The 24,959-nt window shown below is 36.7% G+C and overlaps 1 protein-coding gene across 1 annotated transcript in view; it reads right to left on the reverse strand.

The window, feature by feature from the left end:
- The window catches only part of C2CD3 (C2 domain containing 3 centriole elongation regulator), a 128,636-nt gene that overhangs the window by 98,078 nt on the left and 5,599 nt on the right, over positions 1–24,959 (reverse strand). Inside the window, exons 4-7 of the mRNA XM_060159983.1 lie at positions 18,776–18,999; positions 17,930–18,177; positions 8,294–8,426; positions 7,726–7,854 (exon numbers count right to left, since the gene is read on the reverse strand). Coding sequence (XP_060015966.1) covers positions 7,726–7,854; positions 8,294–8,426; positions 17,930–18,177; positions 18,776–18,999 — 734 coding nt within the window. The remainder of the gene's footprint in view (positions 1–7,725; positions 7,855–8,293; positions 8,427–17,929; positions 18,178–18,775; positions 19,000–24,959) is intronic.

Raw genomic sequence — 24,959 nt, forward strand, 5'->3', positions numbered from 1 at the left:
TTTCCTCTACACCCAGTTTGTTGAGAGATTTTATCATGAATGGTGTTGAATTGTGTCAAATGCTTTTCCACATCTATTGAGATGATCACATGATTTTTATCCTTCTTTTTGTTAATACGGTGTATGATATTTATTGATTTGCAAATGTCAAACCATCCTTGCATCCCTGGAACAAATTTCACTTGATGATGGCATATGATCCTTCTAATGTATTGCTGAATCTGATTTGGTAATATTTTGTTGAGGATTTTTGCCATTTATGTTCATAAGAGATATTGGCCTATGATTTTCTTTTCCTTACAGTGTCTTCGTCTGGCTTTAATGTCAGAGTAATGCTGGCCTCATAAAATGAATCTGGAAGCATTCCCTCCTCTTATGTGTTTTGGGAGAGTTTGAGAAAGATTGTATTAGTTCTTTAAATGTTTGGTAGAATTCACTACTGGAGTTTTCGGGACCTTAAATTTTTGTTTAATTTAATTTTATTCAATTTATCTTTTTGGCTGTGTTAGGTCTTCGTTGCTGTGCACGGGCTTTCTCTAGTTGCGGTGAGCAGGGGCTACTCTTCATTGCGGTGCGCGGGCTTCTCTTGTTGTGAAGCACAGGCTCTAGGTGTGCAGGCTTCAGTAGTTGTGGCTCAAGGGCTCAGTATTTGTGGCTCGCGGCCTCCAGAGCACAGGCTCAGTAGTTGTGGCGCATGGGCTTTGTTGCTCTGTGGCATGTGGGATCTTCCCGGACCAGGGCTCGAACCCATGTCCCCTGTACTGGCAGGCAGATTCTTGACCACTGCACCACTAGGGAAGCCCTGGAATTATTTTGTTGAGAGGTTTTTAATTATGATTCAGTCTCCTTGCTAGTAATCAGTCTGTTCAGATTTCTCTGTTTCTTTATGATTCAGTTTTGGTAGATTGGATATAAACTTATCCATTTCTTTTAGGTTTTGCAATTTGTTGGTGTATAATTTTTCATAGTAGTCTCTTACAATTCTTTGTATTTCTGTGATGTCAGTTATAATATCTCCTATTTCATTTATAATTCCACTGAAGTCCTCTCTCTTTTCATCTTAGTACGTCCAGCTAATGGTTTGTCTATCTTTTCAAAATACCAGCTATTAGTTTCATCGATCTTTTCTGTTGTCTTGTTAGTCTCTATTTATTTCTGCTCTGATCTTTGTTATTTCTGCTCTGATTTTTGTTATTTCCTCCCTTCTGCTAACTTTGGGCTTAGTTTGTTGTTTTTTTCTAGTCCCTTGAGGTGTAAAGTTAGTTTTTTAGTTGAGCTGTTTATTTCTTAATATATGTATGTATTTTTTTATCTTACATGTTATGTCTTACAAAACCTTACATGTTTCTTTTTTTTTAATTTTTATTTTATATTGGATCATAGTTGATTAACAAGGTTGTTACTTTTGGGTGTACAGCAAAGTGATTCAGTTATACACTTAAATGTACATGTTTACTGCTATAAAATTCCCTCTTAGATATGCTTTTGCTGCATTCCATAGGTTTTGGTATGTTGTGTTTTTTTCCCCCTTGTCTTAAATGATATTTTTACATTTCTTATTTGATTTCTTCTTTGACACATTGGTTGCCAAGGAGCCTGTTGTTTAATCTGTACATATTTGTCAATTTTCTAGTTTTGGATATTGATTTTTAGTTTTATACCATTGTAATCGGAAAGGATGCTTCATATTTCAATCTTCTTAAATTTATTGACTTCTTTTGTGGCCTAACATATAATCTCTCCTGGAGAATGTTCCATGCGTGCTTGAGAAGTGTATGTATCCTGCTGCTGTTAGATGGAATGTTCTGTATATGTCTGTTACGGACATCTGACTTAATGTGCCATTTGAGTCCCGCCGTTTCCTTACTGATTTTGTTTTGATGATCTATTCATTGTTAAAAGTGAAGTCCTCTGTATTGCTGTTTACTTCATCTTACAGATCTACTAACATTTGTTTTATATATTTAAGTACTCCTAGGGTGGGTACCTAAATATTTACAGTTGTTGTATCCTTGTGATGAATTGACCAACTATAATTATATAATGACTTTCTTGATCTTGTTATAGTCTTTGGCTTAAAGTCTATTTTTTTCTGATATAAGAATAGGTAACCCCCCCCCACTCTCTTTTGGTTTCCACTCGCATGAAACATCTTTCATATCCCGTGTGTGTGTCCTTAAAGCTGAAGTGAGTCTCCTGTAGGCAGCAGAGAGTTGGGTCTTGTTTTTTTATCCATTCAGCTACTCTCTATCTTATGATTGGAGAATTGAGTCCATCTACATTTAAAGTAATTAATGATAGGAGTGAACTTATTACTACCATTTTGGTAATTGCTTCCTGGTTGATTTGTAATTCTTTTGTTCCTTTCTTGCTCTCTTCCTTTAGGATTTGATGACTTTCTGTAGTGGTATGTTTTGCTTCCTTTCTCTTTCTCCTTTGTGTATCCACTATAGGCTTTTGCCCTGTGGTTACCATGAGGCTTACATAAAACATCTTACATTTATAATAGTCTATTTTAAGGTGATAACTTTTTTTTTTTAACATCTTTATTGGAGTATAATTGCTTTACAATGGTATGTTAGTTTCAGCTTCACAACAAAATGAATCAGTTATATATATACATATATTCCCATATCTCTTCCCGCTTGCGTCTCCCTCCCTCCCACCCTGCCTATCCCACCCCTCCAGGCGGTCACAAAGCACCGAGCTGATCTCCCTGTGCTATGCGGCTGCTTCCCGCTAGCTAACTATAAGGTGATAACTTAACGTTGAACACATACCAAAGCTCCCCCCCCATATTTTAAGTTTTTGATGTCACAATTTGCATCTTTTTACACTGTATGTCCATTAACAACTTATTGTAGTCATATTTATTTTTATAACGTTTGTCTTTTAACCCTCATACTAGATTTGTAAGTGATTTCTCTACCATCATTAGAGTAATAGAGTATTCTGAATTTAACTGTATACTTAACTTTATCAGTGAGTTTTATACTTTCATGTTTTCTTGTTACTAATTAGTGTCCTCTGGTTTCAGTTTGAAGAACTCCCTTTAATATTTCATGGAAGGTTGGTCTAATGGTGATGAACTCCTTCAGTTTTTGCTTGGAAAATACTCTTTCTCTCCTTCAATTCTGAAGGACAACTTTGGCAGGTAGAGTATTCTTGTTTGGCTGTTCTTTTTTCTCAGCACTTTGAATATAACATTGCACTCCCCTTTAGCATGCAAGATTTCTGCTGAAAAATCTGCTGAAAATCTTATGGAGGTTCCCTTGTCCATAACAAGTTGGTTTTCTCTTACTGTTTTTAAGATGCTTTCTTTGTAACTTGACAATTTAATTATAACATGTCTTGGTGTGGGTCTCCTTTGAGTTGTCTTACTTGAAACTCTCTGGGCTTCCTGGATCTGAATGTCTGTTTCCCAGGTTAGGGAAGTTTTCAGCCATTATTTCTTTGAATATTTCTTTTTCTTAAAAAAATATTTATTTTTTTGGCTGCACTGGGTCTTAGCTGTGGCACGTGGTATCTTCTTTGTTGTGGCATGTGGAACCTTCATTGCAGCATGCGGGATCTTTAGTTGCAGCATGTGAACTCTTAGTTGCAGCCTGCTAACTCTTAGTTGTGGAATGTGTCAACTCTTAGTTGTGGCATGTGGGATCTAGTTCCCTGACCAGGGATCGAACCCGGGCATCCTGCATTGGGAGCATGGAATCTTAGCCACTGAACCACCAGGGAAGTCCCCATTATTTCTATGAATAAGCTTTTTGCCCCTTTCTCTATCTCTTCTTCTTCTGGGGCCTTTATAATGTGTATATTGGTCTGTTTGTTGGTTCCCCAACATCCCTTAAGCTATCTAACTGCTTCACTTAAAAATTTTTCCTTTTTGCTCCTTTGATTGCATTCCACTGCCCTGTCTTTGAGTCTGCTAATCCTTTCTTCCCATTGATCTAGTCTGCTGTTGAACCCCTCCTGAATATTTCGTTTCAGTTATTGTATTCTTCAGCTCTGTGATTTGTTTGGTACTTAAAAATTTTTTCTATCTCTTTGTTGAAATTCTCACTTGGTTCATGCATTCATTGTTCTCCTGACCTCAGTAAGCACACCTTTATGACCATTATTTTTAACCCTCTATCAGGTTAATTACTTATCTCTGCTTCATTAAGATCTGTTTTTGGATGTTTATCCTGTCTTTTTCTTTGGAACATATTCCTCTGTTTCTTTATTTTCCTTGCCTTTCTGTGTTGGTTTCTGCTTATTAGATAAAACCATCATCCATCTCAGCCTTGATAGAATGGTCTTGTGTAAGGGATGAACCTCATTGATCAGTCCAGCCCAAGATCTTAGCTGCCTCATAAGCTTTTGTGACTTTCTAAGCCTTCTTCTTTGTTCTTAGTGGCTTCCAGTAGTGGAGGGTGTGTTAAGACCCATTAGTGTCCCAAAGGGGAGGATCACAGCCAACACCTAGATGCAGGCTGATTAGAAGCTGGACCCTCACTAGCAGCACCTTCCAGGGAGAAACTGGGAGATGGGTGTTTTTGCCTGCTTCCTCTGTGCTGGGTCTAGGTGTACAGCTGTCAGGGTGAGGGTGCTCCTGCACCCGTTATGTTTTGGGTGCTCATCTCTCTGGTAAGAATCTTAAAAGTTGGGAATGCTAGATGTGGGGTTCAAGTCCTTTGCTCCTCAAGGAGAAGCTAGGAATTGGGGACTCCCTTCTGATTGTATGGTGCTGTGTTGGGGGTGGGGTTTATGGTGAGAGTGTTTCTCAGACTTTCCTACTCATTTGATGATATTTTCCCATTCCTCTGATGTGTAGGAGTTGGTCAGTTACTTTCTCAATCTCTTTCAGAGGGAACTGCTCTGTGTGCAGCTGTACATTTGGGGCATCTGTGGGAGGAGGCGAGCTCAGAAGCCTCCTATGTCTCCATTTTGGTCAACTCTATGGAATAAGTGATGTTTTTCCAATTCCTGATATTGTATACATAAGCATTTTTTTTTCTTTTTGGACATTTTTAAGATTGTCTATTTATACTATTCTGAAAATTCATGATTGTATATCTTGGTGCAGTTTTTTTTCATTCACTGTGCTGGATTCTTGATTCCTATTTTTTTTTTAAACAGCTTTATTTAGACATAATTCACATAACATACAATTCACCCATTTAAGGTGAGCAATTCAATAGTTCTTAGTATGTTTACAAATATGAACAATCATCACCACAGTCAATTTCAGAACACTTATGTCACCTCAAAAAGAAACTCTGTATTCAAGACCTATCATCACTTATGCCCCATCTATCACACACAGCCCTAAAGAACCACTCATCTTTCTGTCTCTAGAGATTTGCCTATTTTGTACTTTTCATATAAATGTAATCATAAAATATGTACTCTTTTGTGACTGGCTTCTTTCATTTAGCATGATGTTTTCAAGGTTCATCCATGCTGCAGCATGTTACCTGTACTTTATTCCTTTTTATGGCCAATAATACTCCGTGTGGATATACCACTTTAAAACAATCCACTAATCAGCTGATGGACATTTTTGACTATTATGACTATGTAAATTCATGTACATGTTTTTGTGTGGACTTATATGTTCATTTTCCTTGGGTATATACTTAGGGAGTTGAACTGCTGGGTCATATGGTAACTTGATGTGTAGCAATTTAGGAACTGACAGACTATCTGCCAAAGTGGCTGCATCATTTTACACTGCTATTAACAGTGTATGAGGGTTCCAAATTTTCCACATCCTCACCAACACTTAATCTGACTTTTTGATTCTAACCATCCTAGTGGGTATGAAGTTTTTTATAGTTTTGATTTGCATTTTCCTGATAACTAATGGTGTTGACATCTTTTATGTGCATATTAGCCATTTGACTATCTTCTTTGGAGAAATCTCTATGTAGATACTTTGCCCATCTTTTAAATTGGGCTATTTGTGCCGTAATTATTAAGTTGTTGAGTTCCTTATATAGTCTAGATATAAATCTTTTATCAGATATATAATTTGTAAATATTTTCCTCCATTCTGTGATCTTTTCACTTTCTTAATAGTATCCTTTGAAGCACATTTTAAATTTTGACTGAATCTAATTTATCTACTTATCTATTTTTTATTGTTGTTGGTTGTGTTTTTGATGCATATCTAAGAATCCTTTCCCAAATCCAAGGTTACAAAGATTTACTTCTGTGTTTTCTAAGAATTTTATAGTTTTAGTTCTTCCATTTAGCTATCTGATCCATAATGAGTTAATTTTTTTATATGGTTTGAGGTAAGGGTCCAATTTCATTTTTTCCATGTGGCTAGCCAGCTGTCCCAGTACCATTTGTTGAAAAGACAATTCTTTCCCCATTTAATGGTCTTGACACTCTTGTTGAAAATCAGCTGACCATAAACACATGGGTTTATTTCTAGACTATCAATTCTATTCCATTTATTTATATGTCTATCCTTATGCCAGTACTAAACTGACTTGATTACTCTTGCTTATAGTAAGTTTTAAAATAGCAAAGTGTGAATCCTATTTTTTTCTTTTTCAAGATTCTTTTGGTTATTCTGGGTCCCTTGTAATTTCACAGTAATTTTATAATCAGCTTTTCAATTTCTACAAAGAAGCCAGCCATGATTCTGACAGGGATTGCATTGAATCAAGAACATGGGGTTTTTTCCATTTATTTAGATCTTCTTTAGTTTCTTCCAACAATGTTTTGTAGTTTCCAGAGTTGTTTTACACTCCTTTAGTTAAATTTATCCCTAAGTATTTTATTCTTATCAATGCTATTATAAATGGAATTTTTTCTTAATTTTATTTATTTATTTATTTATTATTGGTCTTCTGGCCATGCTGTGTGCCTTGCAGGATCTTAGTTCCTTGACCAGGGATCGAACCCAGGCCCCAGCAGTGAAAGCACAGAGTCCTAACCACTGGACCACCAGGGAATTCCCTTAATTTTACTTTTCGATTGTTCATTGCAAGTATATAAAAGTACAATTGACTTTTATATAATGATCATGTATCCTGCAATCTGTCTGAATTTATTTATTATTTCTAATAGTTTCTTAGAGGATTCTTTAGGATTTTTTTTTTTGCAGTACACAGGCCTCTCACTGTCGTGGCCCCTCCCGTCGTGGAGCACAGGCTCCGGATGCACAGGCCCAGCGGCCATGGCTCACGGGCCTAGCCGCTCGGCAGCATGTGGGATCCTCCCAGACCGGGGCACAAACCCACGTCCCCTGCATTGGCAGGCGGACCCTCAACAACTGCGCCACCAGGGAAGCCCTAGGATTTTTTTACATACTAGATCATGTCATCTGTGAATAAAGATAGTTTTACTTCTTCCTTTCCAATTTGGAACCCTTATATATTTTTTTCCTGCCTAATTGTTCAGGCCACATAGGTAGTAAGAGACAGACCTCAAATTTCAACTTGTGTCTGTTTAAAATCCATGTTCTTTTCATTATAACCTGCTAGCTAACCTTGGTGTTGGGGAGAGAGATGAAAAATAAGAATGGAAAGGTAGATTGGAGACCATTCTGTAAGTGAAGCTAAGAATAAAAAGCTAAAGATTGGATTTTTATTTAGTAGGTAGTGAATAACCAAAGGGATGACTTGGTTATTCTAAGGAAGTGTTGCTTTAAGAAGAGAAATCTGTTAACAATGTACCCAATGAATTGGAGGAATAATTTAAAAGGAAAGAAAGCTAGTTAAGAGCTCTTACCTGCCCAATAGCAGCTGTATGGCTCTGGTATCAGCTTTTGTGTCATGTTTCCAAAATGTATTCTCAGTTGGAGGGAGGAGGTGATCTTCAATGTGGTCTTTAAATTGATTCCTAGACAAGGCTTTGATTCTAAGGAATGAAAAAAAATACTTTTTCAGTGGCTAACATATGGGAAAAATCTAAATCAGAATTAATTGAACATGGAATATTAACATACTTCAGCCTTCACCTTAAATATACATAAAACTTCACAATTTACAAAGCCCTTTCCTATATTAGAATCTCATTTCATTTATGTAAGAGAGGGAGGAGAGAATATACCCATTTTTTATATAAGCATGCTGGTTCAGAAAGAGTTAAGAATTTAGCCATTTACATATTTAGCAAGTGTCAGTGCTAGGTCTAGATTTTGGGTATCTTAGCTCCTAGTTTAGGCTTCTTTTCTACCACATTAAGAATTACTTGTTCAACATTTCCAAGATTATTCAGTCCATATCTTGACAAAAAACATATGCTAACAACTACCAAGAAATTAACTATTGGGGTTCACGTTTATCCAGTAACTTACTGTGTAGATGCTCTAAGAAAATCTTCATTCATAGAAGGATGAACTTCTTCCAACAACATGCTAGTATCTGGGCTTGATTTCATTGCAGAAATCACCATGGCATTACGCAGTTTATTGCCTTGTTCTAACAGAGCTGAAGAGGGCAAAACAAAACACAGAAAATCTAAAATCCAACAGAAATACTTGAAACATTTAGCACCTTTCCTTCTCTCACAGGACTTACCATAGTGTACTATAAATGCTTACTTGTCTGCCTTCCCCACTAGCTTGAGAATCCCTTGAGGACATTCACCTTACAAATGTTTACTGAGCTTCTATCACGTGGACCGTTTTAGATGTTGGCATTACAGCAGTGAATGAAGTCTCCATTATGTAGAGACTGACCGCCTTTACTGGAGTCATTATATACATGCATTGACTCTTCCAACTGGTGTTTGCACATAATAAATTTAGTAATAGCTACATAATATATTATTTTTGTATCTAGCTATCTTACTGAATTCTCTTATTTGTAACAGTTTTAATGTCATTATTATTTAAGGAACACTAACAACTATATCAGCTAAACTGTTAGGAGTCATAGTGATAATCTAGTCCAAATGTATACTTTTATGGATGAAGAAAAGAATACCAAAACATTTCTATGACTTGTCTAAGATCATACATCAGGTTAACAGAAAAGTCAGGATAAAGTCTTTAAACTTTCTGATAGGTAAAATTTCTCTCATCCCTAAGCAACAACAATTACAGAGGATAACATTTATTGAACCCTTACCACTTCCGGGGCACTACTCTAAGTATGTTATGTATAGGAACTCATTTAATCCTCCCAACAATCCTCTGAAATAGGTACTATCATTTCCTTCATTTTCCAGATGACAAAGCTGAGGCACAGAGGATATGTAACTTGCCCAAGTTATGCATGCGGTATAACCAGGATGACTCTACATCCTATGATTTAACCACTATACATATATGACCCCACTTTTTCTTAGACTTCTTTTTAAAAGCTTAGGACTAGTGGTATTATTTCAAGGAACACTGGGAAGAATTATTATTTTCTTGAGGTTCCACAGTTGCTTAGGATGTAGGTAAGACTAGATACCAAATGCCTGTCCATATTGGTCTAGAGTTTTATAGCTTCTAAAAATAAAGAAGACATGGCAGTCAGGCCAAGAAAATAATAAGCCAAACAGATCCATAAACATTCAACATTTGTTAGCATAAAGAGTTCAAAATATAGCTTAAAAACTCAAAACCCCAAACCCGAAAAACCCTGAAATATTGTATGTTCAATGTGTTATGTGAAAGTATAAGTAAAAGAAAAATAAAGATCACCATCTGTGGTAGGCAGAATTCTACACTTGATCTTAGCCAAAAGGCCAAAAAGTGATGTAGGCAGAATTCTAAGATAGTTCCCCCCAAATTTCCAGCCACTGGTATACAAATACCTTCTCCCAGTGATTCAGTCATCTAGGTATTGCCATAAAGGGATTTTACAGATGTAATTATGGTTCCAAATCAGTCTACCTCAAGACTGGGAGATTACCTTGGTGGTCCCAAACCTTTATAAAGCAGAGTTTTTTCTGGCTGTTTGCAGGATATGAACTCAAGAGATTTAAAGCATGAGAAGGATGTAATGTTTCATTGCTGTCTTGAAGATGGAGAGGACCACGTGGTAAGAAATGCATGTGGCCTTACGGCCTTTAGGAGCTGAGAGTGGACCCTGGCTGACCGCCAGCAAGGAAATGGGACCGCAGTCCTACTACTGCAAGGAACTGGATTCTGTCAATAAGAATGAACTTGGAAGTGAATTTTCCCTCAGAGCTTCCAGATGAGAATTTAGCTTGGCTGACACCTTGATTGTAGCCTATGATACCCTAAGCAGAAAACCCAACCATAACTTGCTGGACTTCAGATCCACAGAACTGTGACTAATAACTGGGTATTCTTTTAAGCCATTAAGTTTGTGGTTACTTGTTACGCAGCAATAGAAAACTAATATTCCCATTAATGCCACTACCCACAAATACTGATTAACATTTTGATATATTCTGGATAGGTTTTTTTTGTGTGTGTGTGGCTACGCTGGGTCTTCGTTGCTGTGCACGGGCTTTCTCTAGTTGCAGCAAGCGGGGGCTACTCTTCGTTGTGGTGCACGGGCTTCTAATTGTGGTGGCTTCTCTGTGTGGAACACAGGCTCTAGGTGTGCGGGCTTCAGTAGCTGTGGCTCGCAGGCTCTAGAGCGCAGGCTCAGTGGTTGTGGCGAACAGGCTTAACTGCTCCGCGGCATGTGGGATCTTCCCGGACCAGGGCTTGGACCTGTGTCCCCTGCATTGGCAGGCAGATTCTTAACCACTGCGCCACCAGGGAAGTCCCCCGGATAGTTTTTAATCTATGCATACATACATCTATATATGTATGTGTGTGTGTATATATATAAATTTTTTCTTTTGCAAAAATGGTATATTATGTATACAGTTTTTTTGAATTTTTATTTTTTTATACAGCAGGTTCTTTATTAGTTATCTATTTTATACATATTAGTGTATACATGTCAATTCCAATCGCCCAATTCATCACACCACCACCCCCACTTTCCCCCCTTCGTGTCCATACGTTTGTTCTCTACATCTGTGTCTCTACTTCTGCCTTGCAAACCAGTTCATCTGTACCATTTTTCTAGATTCCACGTATATGCATTAATATATGATATTTGTTTTTCTCTTTCTGACTTACCTCACTCTGTATGACAGTCTCTAGGTCCCTCCACATCTCTACAAATGACCCAATTATGTATACTGTTTTATAACTGCTTTTTCACTTAATAATATGAATTAACTTTTTCTATGTAAATAATGGCTATATAAGTATGTATTTTTGTTTTTACTTATTTAAAAAAAATCTCTTTGGGATTCAGTCAGAAAATGGCTGTCTTGTTTATTCAGTGAGAAAGGGTGAGGAAAACATGGTCTGCTAGCATTGAAAATTTGGTTAAGGAAGCTTGCTATGTGACAGGAAGCCCTCCTCCTTTTAGTTTCTAGTTAATACTTGGCTTAATTTGATATGGTTTAAAGTTCTTTAATGAGGTGGGCACACTCAATAAATGCTTTATGAATAAAGTAGTTAATGACAAGCAGTGTCAATAATAAATTTCATTTGATTTCAGGGCCATGTAGAAAAACAGTTTTTCTACTGATACCCAAAATGTCCCTAGAGATATTTGGTACTTGGTACTTTATAATCTAACCACACACAACTATATTTAATTCCTTAAACACAATATTTCCTTTGTGCTCTCAAAGTTCTGCGTATCTGATTCCATCAAAGAACTACCATGCAGTATTAAAATTGTCTATCTCACCCAAACAACTTTGAGACGAGAGATTGGCTTTTGTTGGTCTTTGTATGCTCGGTACCTAGTATATATCAGGAATTTGATTAAATGTTTCAATAAATACTTCCACTGTTGCATATATCATACAAAATTGTACTGTATCTGCTTTAGAGTCTGTTTCCTTTACTACAATGCATTCATTAAGTCAGGGACTATCTTATTTATCACTGTAACCCCAATACTCAAAACAATGGTTGACACAAAATAGGCACTCAAAAGATATCTGCTGAATTGAACTGAGCTTAAAGTTTTCATCCCTGCTAAATAAAATTTCCCTGGGAATAGTAATATTTTAAGAGTGACTTAATTAGTCATTAACATTTGAATAGGAATAGGTACTTAAGATACTTTACAATAGCAGGTTTTTAAAAAGAAATAAAAATTGCAGACAACAAGTAGGACAAATCTGAGCAAGGGTGGTCTATTCATTGGCCTCCAAGTGGTTTCTTCCTTGAAACAGACATTCTTAGAATAGTTTCTCTAAAGTCTAAGTCATGGCAACAATACCACCTTAACTCCCCTTCTTAAGAGGAAGCTGGTTCCACACTAAAAGAGCTGTCATGGCATCTTCCTGCACCTCAACTCAATAATTATTTTTTAACACAAGGGAAGGGCACTTAGCTGAGTTCATGACAAATGTTTCCCTTGTTTATTTCCTACATGCCATGGGCACAGCCCCTGCTAAACAGGGAGGTATACAGCTTTTGGTTTTTGTTCCTACTCCTTGTTATCTATTCTAAACCCCAACTCTTAACAAACTTATGGTTATCAGGGGGGGAAGGATAGGGAGAAGGGAGAGTTAGGGAGTTTGGGATTGAAATGTACACACTGCTATATTTAAAATGGGTAACTAACAAGGACCTACTGTATAGCACAGGGAACTCTGCTCAATGTTATGTGGCAGCCTGGATGGGAGGGGAGTTTGGGGGAGAACGGATACATGTATACGTATGGCTGAGTTCCTTTGCTGTGCACCCGAAACTATCACAACATTGTTAATTGGCTATATTCCAATATAAAATAAAAAGTTAAAAACAAAAAACAAGAAAACCGCCAACTCTTATAAGCAGGATGTGTAGTGTTTCATAAATTCTAGCTCGATGACTAATTCAGCTCTGTCCCCCCCCTTACTGGTATGATGTCAGTATAATAAAGACCAGGAAGATAACTAGGTTTATGTATTTGTTATAAACCTCCATGACTAGCTTTAGACCTACTTACTAAAATGACCCACTTAATCTTAGTGCTCCACGGTCTTGTGGTTGGAAGGGATCTTTAAAGATCACATCTGTCTACTTGATGATTTAATCCCATCTGTAAGAGTCCCATGACAAGGTTATCCAGCCCATACTTGACGATTCTCAGTGATACAGAATTCACTATCTCTTGAAGCTATCCCTTCCCACTTTTGCAAGGAAGAACTATTAACCCAGACTGAGTCACAATCTGTCTTGTTTTATCTTTAAACCCAAAGATCCTAGTACATCTAATGGAAGAAATTTGCACATTGGCAGCCCATGGGTTGCACCTGGCATATTTTATTTGGCTTGAACAGTTGGCCAGCATAGTCTCGATTTTTAAAAAAAGCAGGCCTAGGTAAACAAGGAACCTACAGTAGGATGAAGCAAAGGACTTTGCTGTACAGTTTAAGATAATGATGAACTGGAGCTGAGAAGCAGCTGTCCCGTTTGATAGGGCAGAAGCTCCCTAACTGTGAGCCTGTGTCTTCATTTTAAAATGGGGATAACAATCCCAACCTCACTTGGTTTTTGTGTATAAGGCACTTGGCATAGTAGGTAGCACATAATGAACGGTAAGTAAATGGTAGCTGTTTTCTTGAGGCTAAATATCTCTTGGTGGTCCCTTCCCCAGTCTAGGTACTCTCCTTAGAAGGAACTCATCTTCTATAGATCTTTAATATTAACTTCTTAAAGAAGACTTCCTTTGGAACTTCCCTGGTGACACAGTGGTTAAGAATCTGCCTGCCAATGCAGGGGACACAGGATTGAGCCCTGGTCTGGGAAGATCCCATATACCGCGGGGCAACTAAGCCTGTGCGCTGCAACTACTGAGCCTGTGCTCTAGATCCCGTGAGGCACAACTACTGAGCCCATGTGCCACAACTACTGAAGCCTGTGCACCTAGAGGCTGTGCTCTGAAACAACAGAAGCCAATGCAATAAGAAGCCCACGCACCGCAACGAAGAGTAGTCCCCCGCTCGCCGCAACTGGAGAAAGCTGACACACAGCAACGAACACCCAATGCAGCAAGAACAACAACAACAAAAAAAGTTAAAAAAAATTAAAAACTCCCATTTACCATTGCAACAAAAAGAATAAAATATCTAGGAATAAACCTACCTGAGGAGACAAAAGGCCTGTATGCAGAAAATTATAAGACACTGATGAAAGAGATTAAAGATGACACAAATAGATGGAGAGATATACCATGTTCTTGGATTGGAAGAATCAACATTGTGAAAATGACTATATTTCCAAAAGCAATCTACAGATTCAATGCAATCCCTATCAAACTACCACTGGCATTTTTCACAGAACTAGAACAAAAAATTTCACAATTTGTATGGAAACACAAAAGACCCCAAATAGCCAAAGCAATCTTGGGAACAAAAAACGGAGCTGGAGGAATCAGGCTCCCTGACTTCAGACTATACCACAAAGCTATAGTCATCAAGACAGTATGGTACTGACACACACAAAAAAATAGATCAATGGAACAGGACAGAAAGCCCAGAGATAAACCCATGCACATATGGTCACCTTATCTTTGACAGAGGAGGCAAGACTATACAGTGGAGAAAAGACTGCCTCTTCAATAAGTGGTGCTGGGAAAACTGGACAGCTACATGTAAAAGAATGAAATTAGAACACTCCCTAACACCATACACAAAAATAAACTCAAAATGGATTAAAGACCTAAATGTAAGGCCAGACACTATAAAACTCATAGAGAAAAACATAGGCAGAACACTCTTTGACATAAATCACAGCAAGATCCTTTTTGACCCACCTCCTAGAGAAATGGAAATAAAAACAAAAATAAACAAATGGGACCTAATGAAACGTCAAAGCTTTTGTACAGCAAAGGAAATAATAAACAAGATGAAAAGACTACCCTCAGAATGGGAGAAAATATTTGCAAATGAAGAAACTGACAAAGAATTAATCTCCAAAATTTACAAGCAGCTCATGCAGTTTAGTATCAAAAAAACAAACAACCCAATCCAGAAATGGGCAGAAGACCTAAACAGACATTTCTCCGAAGAAGATATACAGATTGCCAACAAACATATGAAAGCATGCTCAACATCATTAATCATTAGAGAAATGCAAATCAAAACTACAATGAGATATCATCTCATACCGGTCAGAATGGCCATCATCAAAAAAATCTACAAACAATAAATGCTGGAGAGGATGTGGAGAAAAGGGAACACTCTTGCACTGTTGGTAGGAATGTAAATTGATACAGCCACTATGGAGAACAGTATGGAGGTTCCTTAAAAAACTAATAATAGAACTACCATACGACCCAGCAGTCCCACTACTGGGCATATACCCTGAGAAAACCATAATTCAAAAAGAGTCATGTACCACAATGTTCACTGCAGCTCTATTTACAATAGCCAGGACATGGAAGCAACCTAGTGTCCATTGACAGATGAATGGATAAAGAAGATGTGGCACATATACACAATGGAATATTACTCAGCCATAAAAAGAAACAAAATTGAGTTACTTGTAGTGAGGTGGATGGACATAGAGTCTGTCATACAGAGTGAAGTAAGTCAGAAAGAGAAAAACAAATACTATATGCTAACACATATATATGGAATCTAAAAAAAAAAAGGTCATGAAGAACCTAGGGGCAAGACGGGAATAAAGACACAGACCTACTAGAGAATGGACTTGAGGACACGGGGAGGGGGAAGGGTAAGCTGGCACAAAGTGAGAGAGTGGCATGGACATATATACACTACCAAACGTAAAACAGACAGCTAGTGGGAAGCAGCCGCATAGCACAGGGAGATCAGCTTGGTGCTCTGTGACCACCTAGAGGGGTGGGATAGGGAGGGTGGGAGGGAGGGAGACGCAAGAGGAAAGAGATATGGGGACATATGTATATGTATAACTGATTCACTTTGTTATAAAGCAGAAACTAACACACAATTGTAAAGCAATTATACTCCAATAAAGATTTAAAAAAAAAAGAACTCTAAGTCAAAAGCAAAAAAATAAAAAAAACTTATAAAAATAAAAAAAATTAAAAAAGAAAGAAGCCTTCCTTTGCCAACATACATAAAACAGCATTCTATCCTCTTTTCTTCCTTGCTTCATTTTTTTCCCATTGCCATTATCACTATCTAACACTACATACTTACTTATCTAATTTATCATTGGTATTCCTACTAGAATATAAGATCCGTAGGGGAGGATTTTGTGCCTTTTTAAAAAATAAATTTAAATTGCTATATTCTTAACACCTCGAAGACTGCCAGACATTTAGTAAGTGCTGAATAAATAACTGCTTAATGAGTAAACAAATATTTTATCAAAGTCTGCTGCCCAGGTCTACACAAAATACTCCAGGTGTGAGAATGACAAGTGCTGAGTATAGTCAGGCAATTTTCTTTCTTGTTAATGTAGCCTAGGGTTGCATTAAAGTCTAAAATTAATATAGGGACTTCTCTGGTGGTGCAGTGGTTAAGAATCTGCCTGCCAATGCAGGGGACACGGGTTTGACTCCTGGTCCGGGAAGATCCCACATGCCGCGGAGCAACTAAACCTGTGCACCACAACTACTGAGCCTGCACTCTAGAGCATGCCATCTACAACTACTGAAGCCCATGCGCCTAGAGCCCGCGCTCCGCAACAAGAGAAGCCACTGCAATGAGAAGACTGCGCACCACAATGAAGAGCAGCCCCCGCTCACCACGACTAGAGAAAGCCCATGCGCAACAACGAAGACCCAATGCATGCAAAAACAAACAAGTAAAAAAATAAAAAAAATAAAATTAACGTACCATAATCAGAGTATATTTTTTAAACTAGGGGATCATAGACATTTTAGTTGAAAAAATATTAACACAATGTCTTTCTTCATTAAAAAAAATCCTTACTAATGTAAATTTTGTATCCACGTAGTTTTTTTTTTGTCTTTAAACTAGAATTTATTGGTATACAAAACTCCATTTCATAGATAAAGTGGCACATCTTTGCAGCTTCTATTGCACCAAGTATTGAAGATTAAAAACACACAAAAAGAAATATTTTGTTTTGAAAACACTGCAAATAGCCAAGTACAGTACTTTGGTAAATAAAAAATAAAATGGTTCAGAGTAACACAATCTGAGGAAAGAAACATCCTGGAGGAAATGAACTATGGACATCAGACAATGGTCGCATTACCCCTGTCCAGCTCCACAGATAAGGCAAGACTTGCTTAGTCTATGGATCATGACCCCACAGAGGTCCAAGTAGTTTTAATTTAAAAGACTTTTCTACTAAAGCTGCAGATATTCTACTTTGGAAATTTTACTTGTGAGGATGAAGACAAATTTATGTCATGCTCTTGATGTCACAGAGATATATGGTTGACCATTACAGTGTAACATAAGGTACCAAAATTGCTTTTCATATAATACCACTACCTAAAATGAGGTAATACAACCTCTTTCCTATTTCCTTTTTAAATTTCAGTGTAAGCCCTTACACAGGTAAACCGACTCCTTTCTACTTCTGTTTGGCTGTCAGTCATATTTAATACCCAGGCGTAAGATCAGCAGTTTCTGTGCACTGAATGTTCCCACTGAAAACAACAGTTTTCAGAATATGAAACAAGTTTAGTACTAGTCTCTGAACAATGGTATAAGTAAATTCTGATGATGAGACAAAAATCTTATTTGCTTTGAATTATCTCGAAAAAAATCAGGACAAATATTTTTCTATGATAAAGGCTTTCCTCCCATACCCAGGTTCACTTTAAATGGTTCCTTCCCTAAACTTAAAATTATAAGTGCCCAGTAATTATTTAGAAGAAACTCAGTGGTTTAATAGAGCTGCCCTTAAAAGGTTAGAAATTCTGGACTCTAGTAAGATATTCACTTGCATTTGGCTATTTAGTTCAAACAGAAGTCTTGGTTCTCTTTGTAGGTTGCCTAATGAGCAGACTAATCCCAATAAATATAGCTTAGTCTCAGTTCACAAATATATACATACCTAAAAGAAGGTTCTTGGTAGGAGGGTTGTTTGAAGAAAGAACGCATGAGTCACTGTGACTCTTGGCAACTGTCCTAATTTGAGGCCGCAATTCAGAACTGTTGAGAAGGGACATCTGCTTCTGTGGGGCTTTGCCTTTCAGAGTCATAGACTCTAAACTCTGTCCTGAATTAAGATGGTGCCGTAGTCCAAAGAAAGAGTCCTTTATTGTATCAGAGTTCTCTGCAAAGTACAAGTGGTCCTTTCCCCTGTTTTAAAATAAAGGAGAACTTCAACAGTATATTATCCATTATGGTAACATTCCACTTTGTCAGAGAAAGAAAGTGGATCAGTGGTATATAGCAGTGTAGCTCAGGCTTTGTAAATATGTTTTTCATTTCCCAAATTAAATAAATAATAGATGTTTTACCTATCATTGTATGGTTTGGCTAAAGTGAGACAATGAAATAAAGAGCTCAGTGCTGAGTCTGACACAAAGCAAACGTCTGATAATTATTTAAAATCAAAATCTGTTTCTCTTCATTCCATTTCACAAAACACTGCCTTTTCCCTCTTTCCCTTCATGTACACCTATCATGGCATGTCTATGTGACTTAGACATACTTACTTATCTGTATATTGGCCTCCTCACTAGATTGTGAGCAATGTTCAAAAATAGGAATTGTGTCTTATCAATTTCTATGCCTAGCAACTGGTACTGGACCGGAAACATATTGAGTACTTAATACTTATTTGCTGAATGAATGACTACCTTTAACCTTCTACACAACCACAAATGAAAGACCGAAATTATGAGTACACTGGGAGTTAGCAGACAGTCTGACTGGTATTAGGTGTGGTAATTACCTTGGAGTGGTTGACCTACTGCTGTTGGCTGCTAACTCTTTTCCATCAATTTTGGTGGTAGGGATCCTCTGAGGCCTTGATGGAACCAGAAACTGAGTATTGCCTGCTTCAGTATATTCTCTGAATCCTTGTTCAGATAAAAGCACATTTTCTGTCATGTCAGTGGTAGGAAGAGGAGTGTAGCTGTCAAAAGTTTCTGACAAAGGCTCCAGGGCAAGTGAGACCTGAAAGGGACATGTAATGTATCAGAAGTCTTTTTTTTTTATAGCATTGATTAATTTTAAGACTCTCTAATATAAATTAATGGCCCCGTTCCTTATAGGATCTAGTTCAAATTCCTGCCTACCCCAGAAGCCTCATCTCTCACTGTGTTCCTCTCCTCCATCTCTCTCTCCTGGATATACCAATTACTTAGAGTTTTCTAAATGTACCTTATATTTCATTCCCTTATGCCTTCATGTGCAAATTTCCTCCAGCATTACTTCCTCTGTGAAAACTTCTTTGTGTCCAGGCAGAGATGTTATGGCCACTCCTTTTTTCATGTTTCTACTTACTTTGTATCTATCCATTAATATAACCACTATTTATTGAACACTTAACAATAGGCCAGAAAGTGTGCTATGTTCCTCATACAGAGAAGCTGATGTGATGATATAACTGTCAGGAAAGTATATTATCCTAATTTGAAGATTAAAAAAAAAAGCAGAGGCTTAAAGGAGGTATTTGTACTTCCAGTTTATTTGTTATCCTGATCAGATTATGAATTCCTTGAAGGCATGAACTGTCTTATTCATTTTTCTGTAGACTAATCAGTGTAAGTATACACTTAGTGTACAAGTATGCATAATAATGACTAATGGTCTGAAAAATAAAAGAATGACATAGCACCTGTTGCATCCTTATTGCTAGCTATTTGAGAAAAATAAGGCCCTAGTTCTATGCTGGGGATGAGGCAGGGTGAAGAGGGAGGAACATTAAAATGAAAAGTAATTATGTGACGTTTCCTTTATCGTCCAACTCCTCTGAATTCAGGCACTCTACTAAAATGCTTTCCAGGTCTCTGAAAAGCCCAATGGAGAAAAGCCTACTGTAGGAATAAAAAATAAAACAGAGCCTAAAGCAAAACTTTAGAGAAGAAATTGAAGAATGTACTCCAAAAGAAAAGAAGAGCAGTGTGGAAAGTTCAGTTACAATGACACAGACAGCAGAAGGAATTGTTCAAGTAGCCAAAGAGAGTCACATAATGATGAATGGCCTAAGACAAAAATGAAAGATTGCAGTTAAATATTTTAAGAAGTCTCTGGGAAGGTCAATGGAATAATCTATGTGGAGAAACTGCCAAGGCATAGACTCAATAAACACACTTGAGTCTTGATGAGGAGAATTTTGTTCATGAACTAGGTAGCATAAAGTCCTTTAAATCTATTCATCATTAAGATTTTCTACAAAGACAAATGACTGGAATGCAGTGGGATAAATACTTTGTGCAGCCACTGCTATAAGAGGATCACATAAAATCCTGGCTGCCCAAATATAAGTGTCAGAAAATCGTCCCTTGCCATTCATCACTTGCCAAAAGACTGCCACTTTATTCTAGAAACAAAGGAGACACTGAGAATAAAGGCTGCGTACCTGGCCTTAACAATAACCTGCTGGCTGGCCAGAGTTTTGCTTTATCCCTAAGCAAATTTGAACTAGTCTCAAAACAACTCAAAGGCCTTTACTACCAGTGAGAAAGAAAAAGAAAGTCCAGTTACCCACCACACCCACCTTACAATCAAAATATAGGTGCTGGCCTAACTCCTGTGTTCAATTAACAAATATTTGTTGATACTAGTTCAGTGCCAGGCTCTGTGCTACCTGCCTGGGGCAAAGAGATGAATAAAACATGGAACCTGACCCAAAGGATCAGAGTATCTTTTAGGGGAATTTAAAAAGAAGTAATTTTAATATAAAATGGGGAGTTCTGGGATTATCTACTACATTTATAACATCTGATATTGGAGAGAACATATTAGTATGTCTATTTTTCAGACTTATGCTAGTCAATATAGCATTTTAAAAGACTTCAAAATTATTTAACAGTGATTAAGAAAACAGATTTTATGTAAAAATTTGAATTTCTGGCTTCTCTTGAAAAATCAGAAGATCCAGCAATGCTGGGTTTCCATCCCATTGTGGCAAAAATTAGCTGGAGTAGACTAGTGGCTTTAGTCAGGGTATGTGCTCCAGTTTGCAAAGTCCCCAGCCATGTCCCAACAAGAGGTAGAGGGACAACTTCTGTTTATCATCACATTTGATCTGCTACATTAAAAAAAAATTATTTAACACAGTAAAATGGACATTTTTGTAAATATACACTTCTATGAATTGTAATCTATGTTTAGATCCATGTAACCACCACCATAATTAAGATATGGAACACTTCCATCACCCCCCAAAAACTCCCTTTATAGTCATGCCCTCTTCTCACCTCTAACCTCTAGCAACAGTTGAATTTGATAAAATTCAATACTCATTTATGATCAAATCTCTCAGAAAACTTGAACTTTCTCAATGATAAAGGGCATCTATGAAAAACCTGCATCTAATACCATATTTAATAGTGAAAAGACCAAATGCTTTCCTCCCAAGAACAAGAACAAGGCAAGGATATCTGCCTGGTTTCATCCAAGACAAATGGATGAAAATTGTGAAAATTGTGTAATGGAACACAACTCTGCAAAAGAGAATTATTGATACATAAAGTAATATGGATGAATCTCTAAACCTGGTTTCTTTCCATTATTCTATTAATATTTCTTTTTTTCCTATTAACATTTCTTAACCTAGTTGACGAGCCAATGGGTGTTCACAGTATGGTTATTTTTATATCTTATACATCTAAGATATTCTTTTGCATATCTATCTCTATTTAATAAAAAAAAAATTAAATGAAATAAAACATGTAGTGCCTAATATGTGGTAGGCATGCATATAATAAGTGTTGCTAATGGGAATTCCCTGACGGTCGAGTGGTTAGGACTCCGTGCTCTCACTGCCAAGGGCCTGGGGTTCAATCCCTGGTCGGGGAACTAAGATCCCACAAGCAATGCGGTGTGGCCAAAAAAATAAATGTTGCTAAAAAAGTTATCAGCATGAATTCCTTCAATGTTATCTATCTCAAAATGTTTCTCCTCTTTCCCTCCTTGTTATAATTCCTCCATTCCAAAGTTTACCACTATCAGTTGTGTTCTTAATAGAAATTCATTCCCATCTAATTCTCTCCAAGACCTTACTTGCTCAATTATCCTCTTTTATTTTCAATATCTTTCTTCACTTGCTTTTCTCTTGGTCTACAAAACAAATCAGGTCTCCTATACTCTAAAAACGGCTCAGCAAACTCATTCTGTAAAGGGGCAGAGGGTAAATAATTTAGGCTTTATTGCACATTCTTCTTTTTTTAAATGACCCTTTAAACATATAAAAACCATTTTTAGTTAGAAGGCCAGATTTAGTCCACTGGGCAAAGTTTGCCAACTCCTCTTCTAAAGTAGCAACAAACTTCTCAATTCTGCTGCCCACTATCAATACTTTCCTCTCCAATTCAAGTAAATTTGGCATGTCCCTGTCATGTGCCTAAGTACCATGTTAAGTGCTTCCATATTTTTTTCATATCATTTAATCCCTACAACAATGCCGTACGGTAAAAGTTATTGTCTTCATTTTATAAAATAGGATACTGAAGCTCAGAGAGTACAAATGAACACCAGAAATGTTTTCATAACCAGTTTTTCCATGTCCAAGTCTTGTGCTATTTCCATTAGGTCACACTACATCTCCCTCTCTTTGCTGCCATTTATGTGGGAAACAGAGAGAAATCTCTAACTGTTATTTCTACTTCTTCACTGTAATTACTACTTATTTACTTATTCCATAATCTTTCAAAATCTTATCTCTGTCTCCAAGGCTCTATTAAAACAATTCTCTAAAGAACCCAATGACATTTAAATAAAAAACATACAAGTATTATTTTATCAACTGACATTTAAATAAGGGAGGAAAAAAGATGCACCACCTTAGAAAACAGTCCAGTAGTTCCTCAAGGTTAAACATACTTACCATATGACCACAATTCTACGCCTACAAAAAACTTGTATGCAAATGTTCATAGCAGCATTATTCATAAAAGTCAGAAAGTGGAAACAATCCAAATGTCCATCAACTGAAGAATGGATAAACAACATGTGCTATAATATATCCATACAATGGAATATTATTTAGCTATAATAAGGAATAAAGTACTGATTCATGCTACATGGATGAACCTTGAAAACATTATGCCAAGTGAAAGAAGCCAGATACAAAAGGTCACATATTATACTACATCATTTATTTGAAATGTCCAGAATAGGCAACATATAGAGACAGAAGGTAGATTAGTGGTTGCCAGGGGTTGGGGAAAGGTACAAAGGGGAATGACTACTAATGGGTATAGTGTTTCTTCTTGGGGTGATAAAATACTCTGGAATTAGATAATCGTGATGGTTGTACAATCTTGTGAATACACTAAAAACTACTGAACTGTATACTTTAAAAGGGTGAATTTTATGGCATATGAATTATATCTCATTTTTTATATAGGGAAAAAACCTACCTAGAATTCTACGCTCCAACTGTTTCTATTTTCCCTTGTTTATTCTTCCCCAGTCATTAATCATATGCATATATGTGGGTATAATTTTAATTCTCTTTTGTCATCAATCCAAAATAATTTTCCATGTTGCTACACAATCATAACTATATAATTTTATCTTTTATGGAAACAAAATATTCCACTAATAGATGATTTAAATATCATTGAATGAACTGTTTTCATTTTTTCAATATTAAAAGTGCATTTCCATAACCAGTCCAAAGCATATAACTTTCCTCTCTTTTTATGGTATTTCCTTAATATAAGACCCCAGGGTAAATGATATATGATAATTATTATGGCTCTTGAAACATAATGCCAAACAGTTTTTGCAGGTCTGATGCAAATCTGTACCATTATCAGAAAAGGAAGAGTAAACCAGTCCCATTTTACCATGAAGTTACCACCATAAGGTGTCACTATCTTTCAATATATTATAAATAAAAATATGATAAATAGAACATAGAAAATGTTCAGTTCTTTTACTTAGATAAATCTATTTCTGAACTTTATTCTCTTCCTTTGACAATTATGTGCTTGTGGTTTTATAATAGGTTCTTACATCTGGTAATGTTATATGTTCTTTCCTCATCTTTTTTGAACTGTTTTCTTAAATACCTGCTTAAATTTCTATACATATTTTAGAATACATTTGACAAGGTATAAATTTCTCAAGGATTTGAATATTCAGAATTCTCTAGGAAGAACTCCCAGAGTCTCCCTCAGAAAGAGACCCTTCTATGTTCTTTCCCACCATCCTGTACATATCTATAGTATATGTGTATCAATATCACACTGCGTTCTACTTGTTACTCTCTTCTATTTCCTCCTACCTGACTTTGGAAAACTAACTGAAAGGCCCATCTCTTATCTTTGTATCTTAAGTTAGTGGCACATAACAGCATATCAAAAAAATGTAGGCTGAATCAATGAATGAACAATCAACAACTGGTTATGCACTTCTAATACTGAAAAAATGAAAACAGTTTATTCAACAATATTAAAATCGTAGTCTGTTGACTCATTTAAGATACCACTTAAATGAGTCAAACAAGCCATTACTGCTTGGCACTATGTTAGAAGTTGTGGGAAAAACAAAGAAAGTAGAAAACACTGTCCTCTCTCCCAGGGAATCTAGAAACTAAAAGGAAGGGAAATTAAAGGGAAACTACAAATACAAAATTTTGGAGACTATGTAGGATTATAATTGAACAATGATTATGTAATTCATGTTATTCTAAATTTAATAAAGAGTACATTTATTAATAAATAAAGAGAAGAATGAGTGCAGTAGGAGCTGAGAAGGTCTCTTGGAACTTGAGATGGGCAGCAAAGAACTAAGAGGATATGGATAAGTGGGAAATAAGTACATGACAGTCTGGGTAAAAACATGAACAAAAGCACGAAGTGGGAATTTGCATGGTATGTGGGAGTCACGTACCTACCCATTCTACAAACAGACTCAACTATTTGTGCCCCCGAAGTTTTATTCTATGTAGCAGAGAATTA

The sequence above is a fragment of the Lagenorhynchus albirostris genome, chromosome 9 (genome assembly GCF_949774975.1).
Source record: "Lagenorhynchus albirostris chromosome 9, mLagAlb1.1, whole genome shotgun sequence".
NCBI lineage: Eukaryota > Metazoa > Chordata > Mammalia > Artiodactyla > Delphinidae > Lagenorhynchus > Lagenorhynchus albirostris.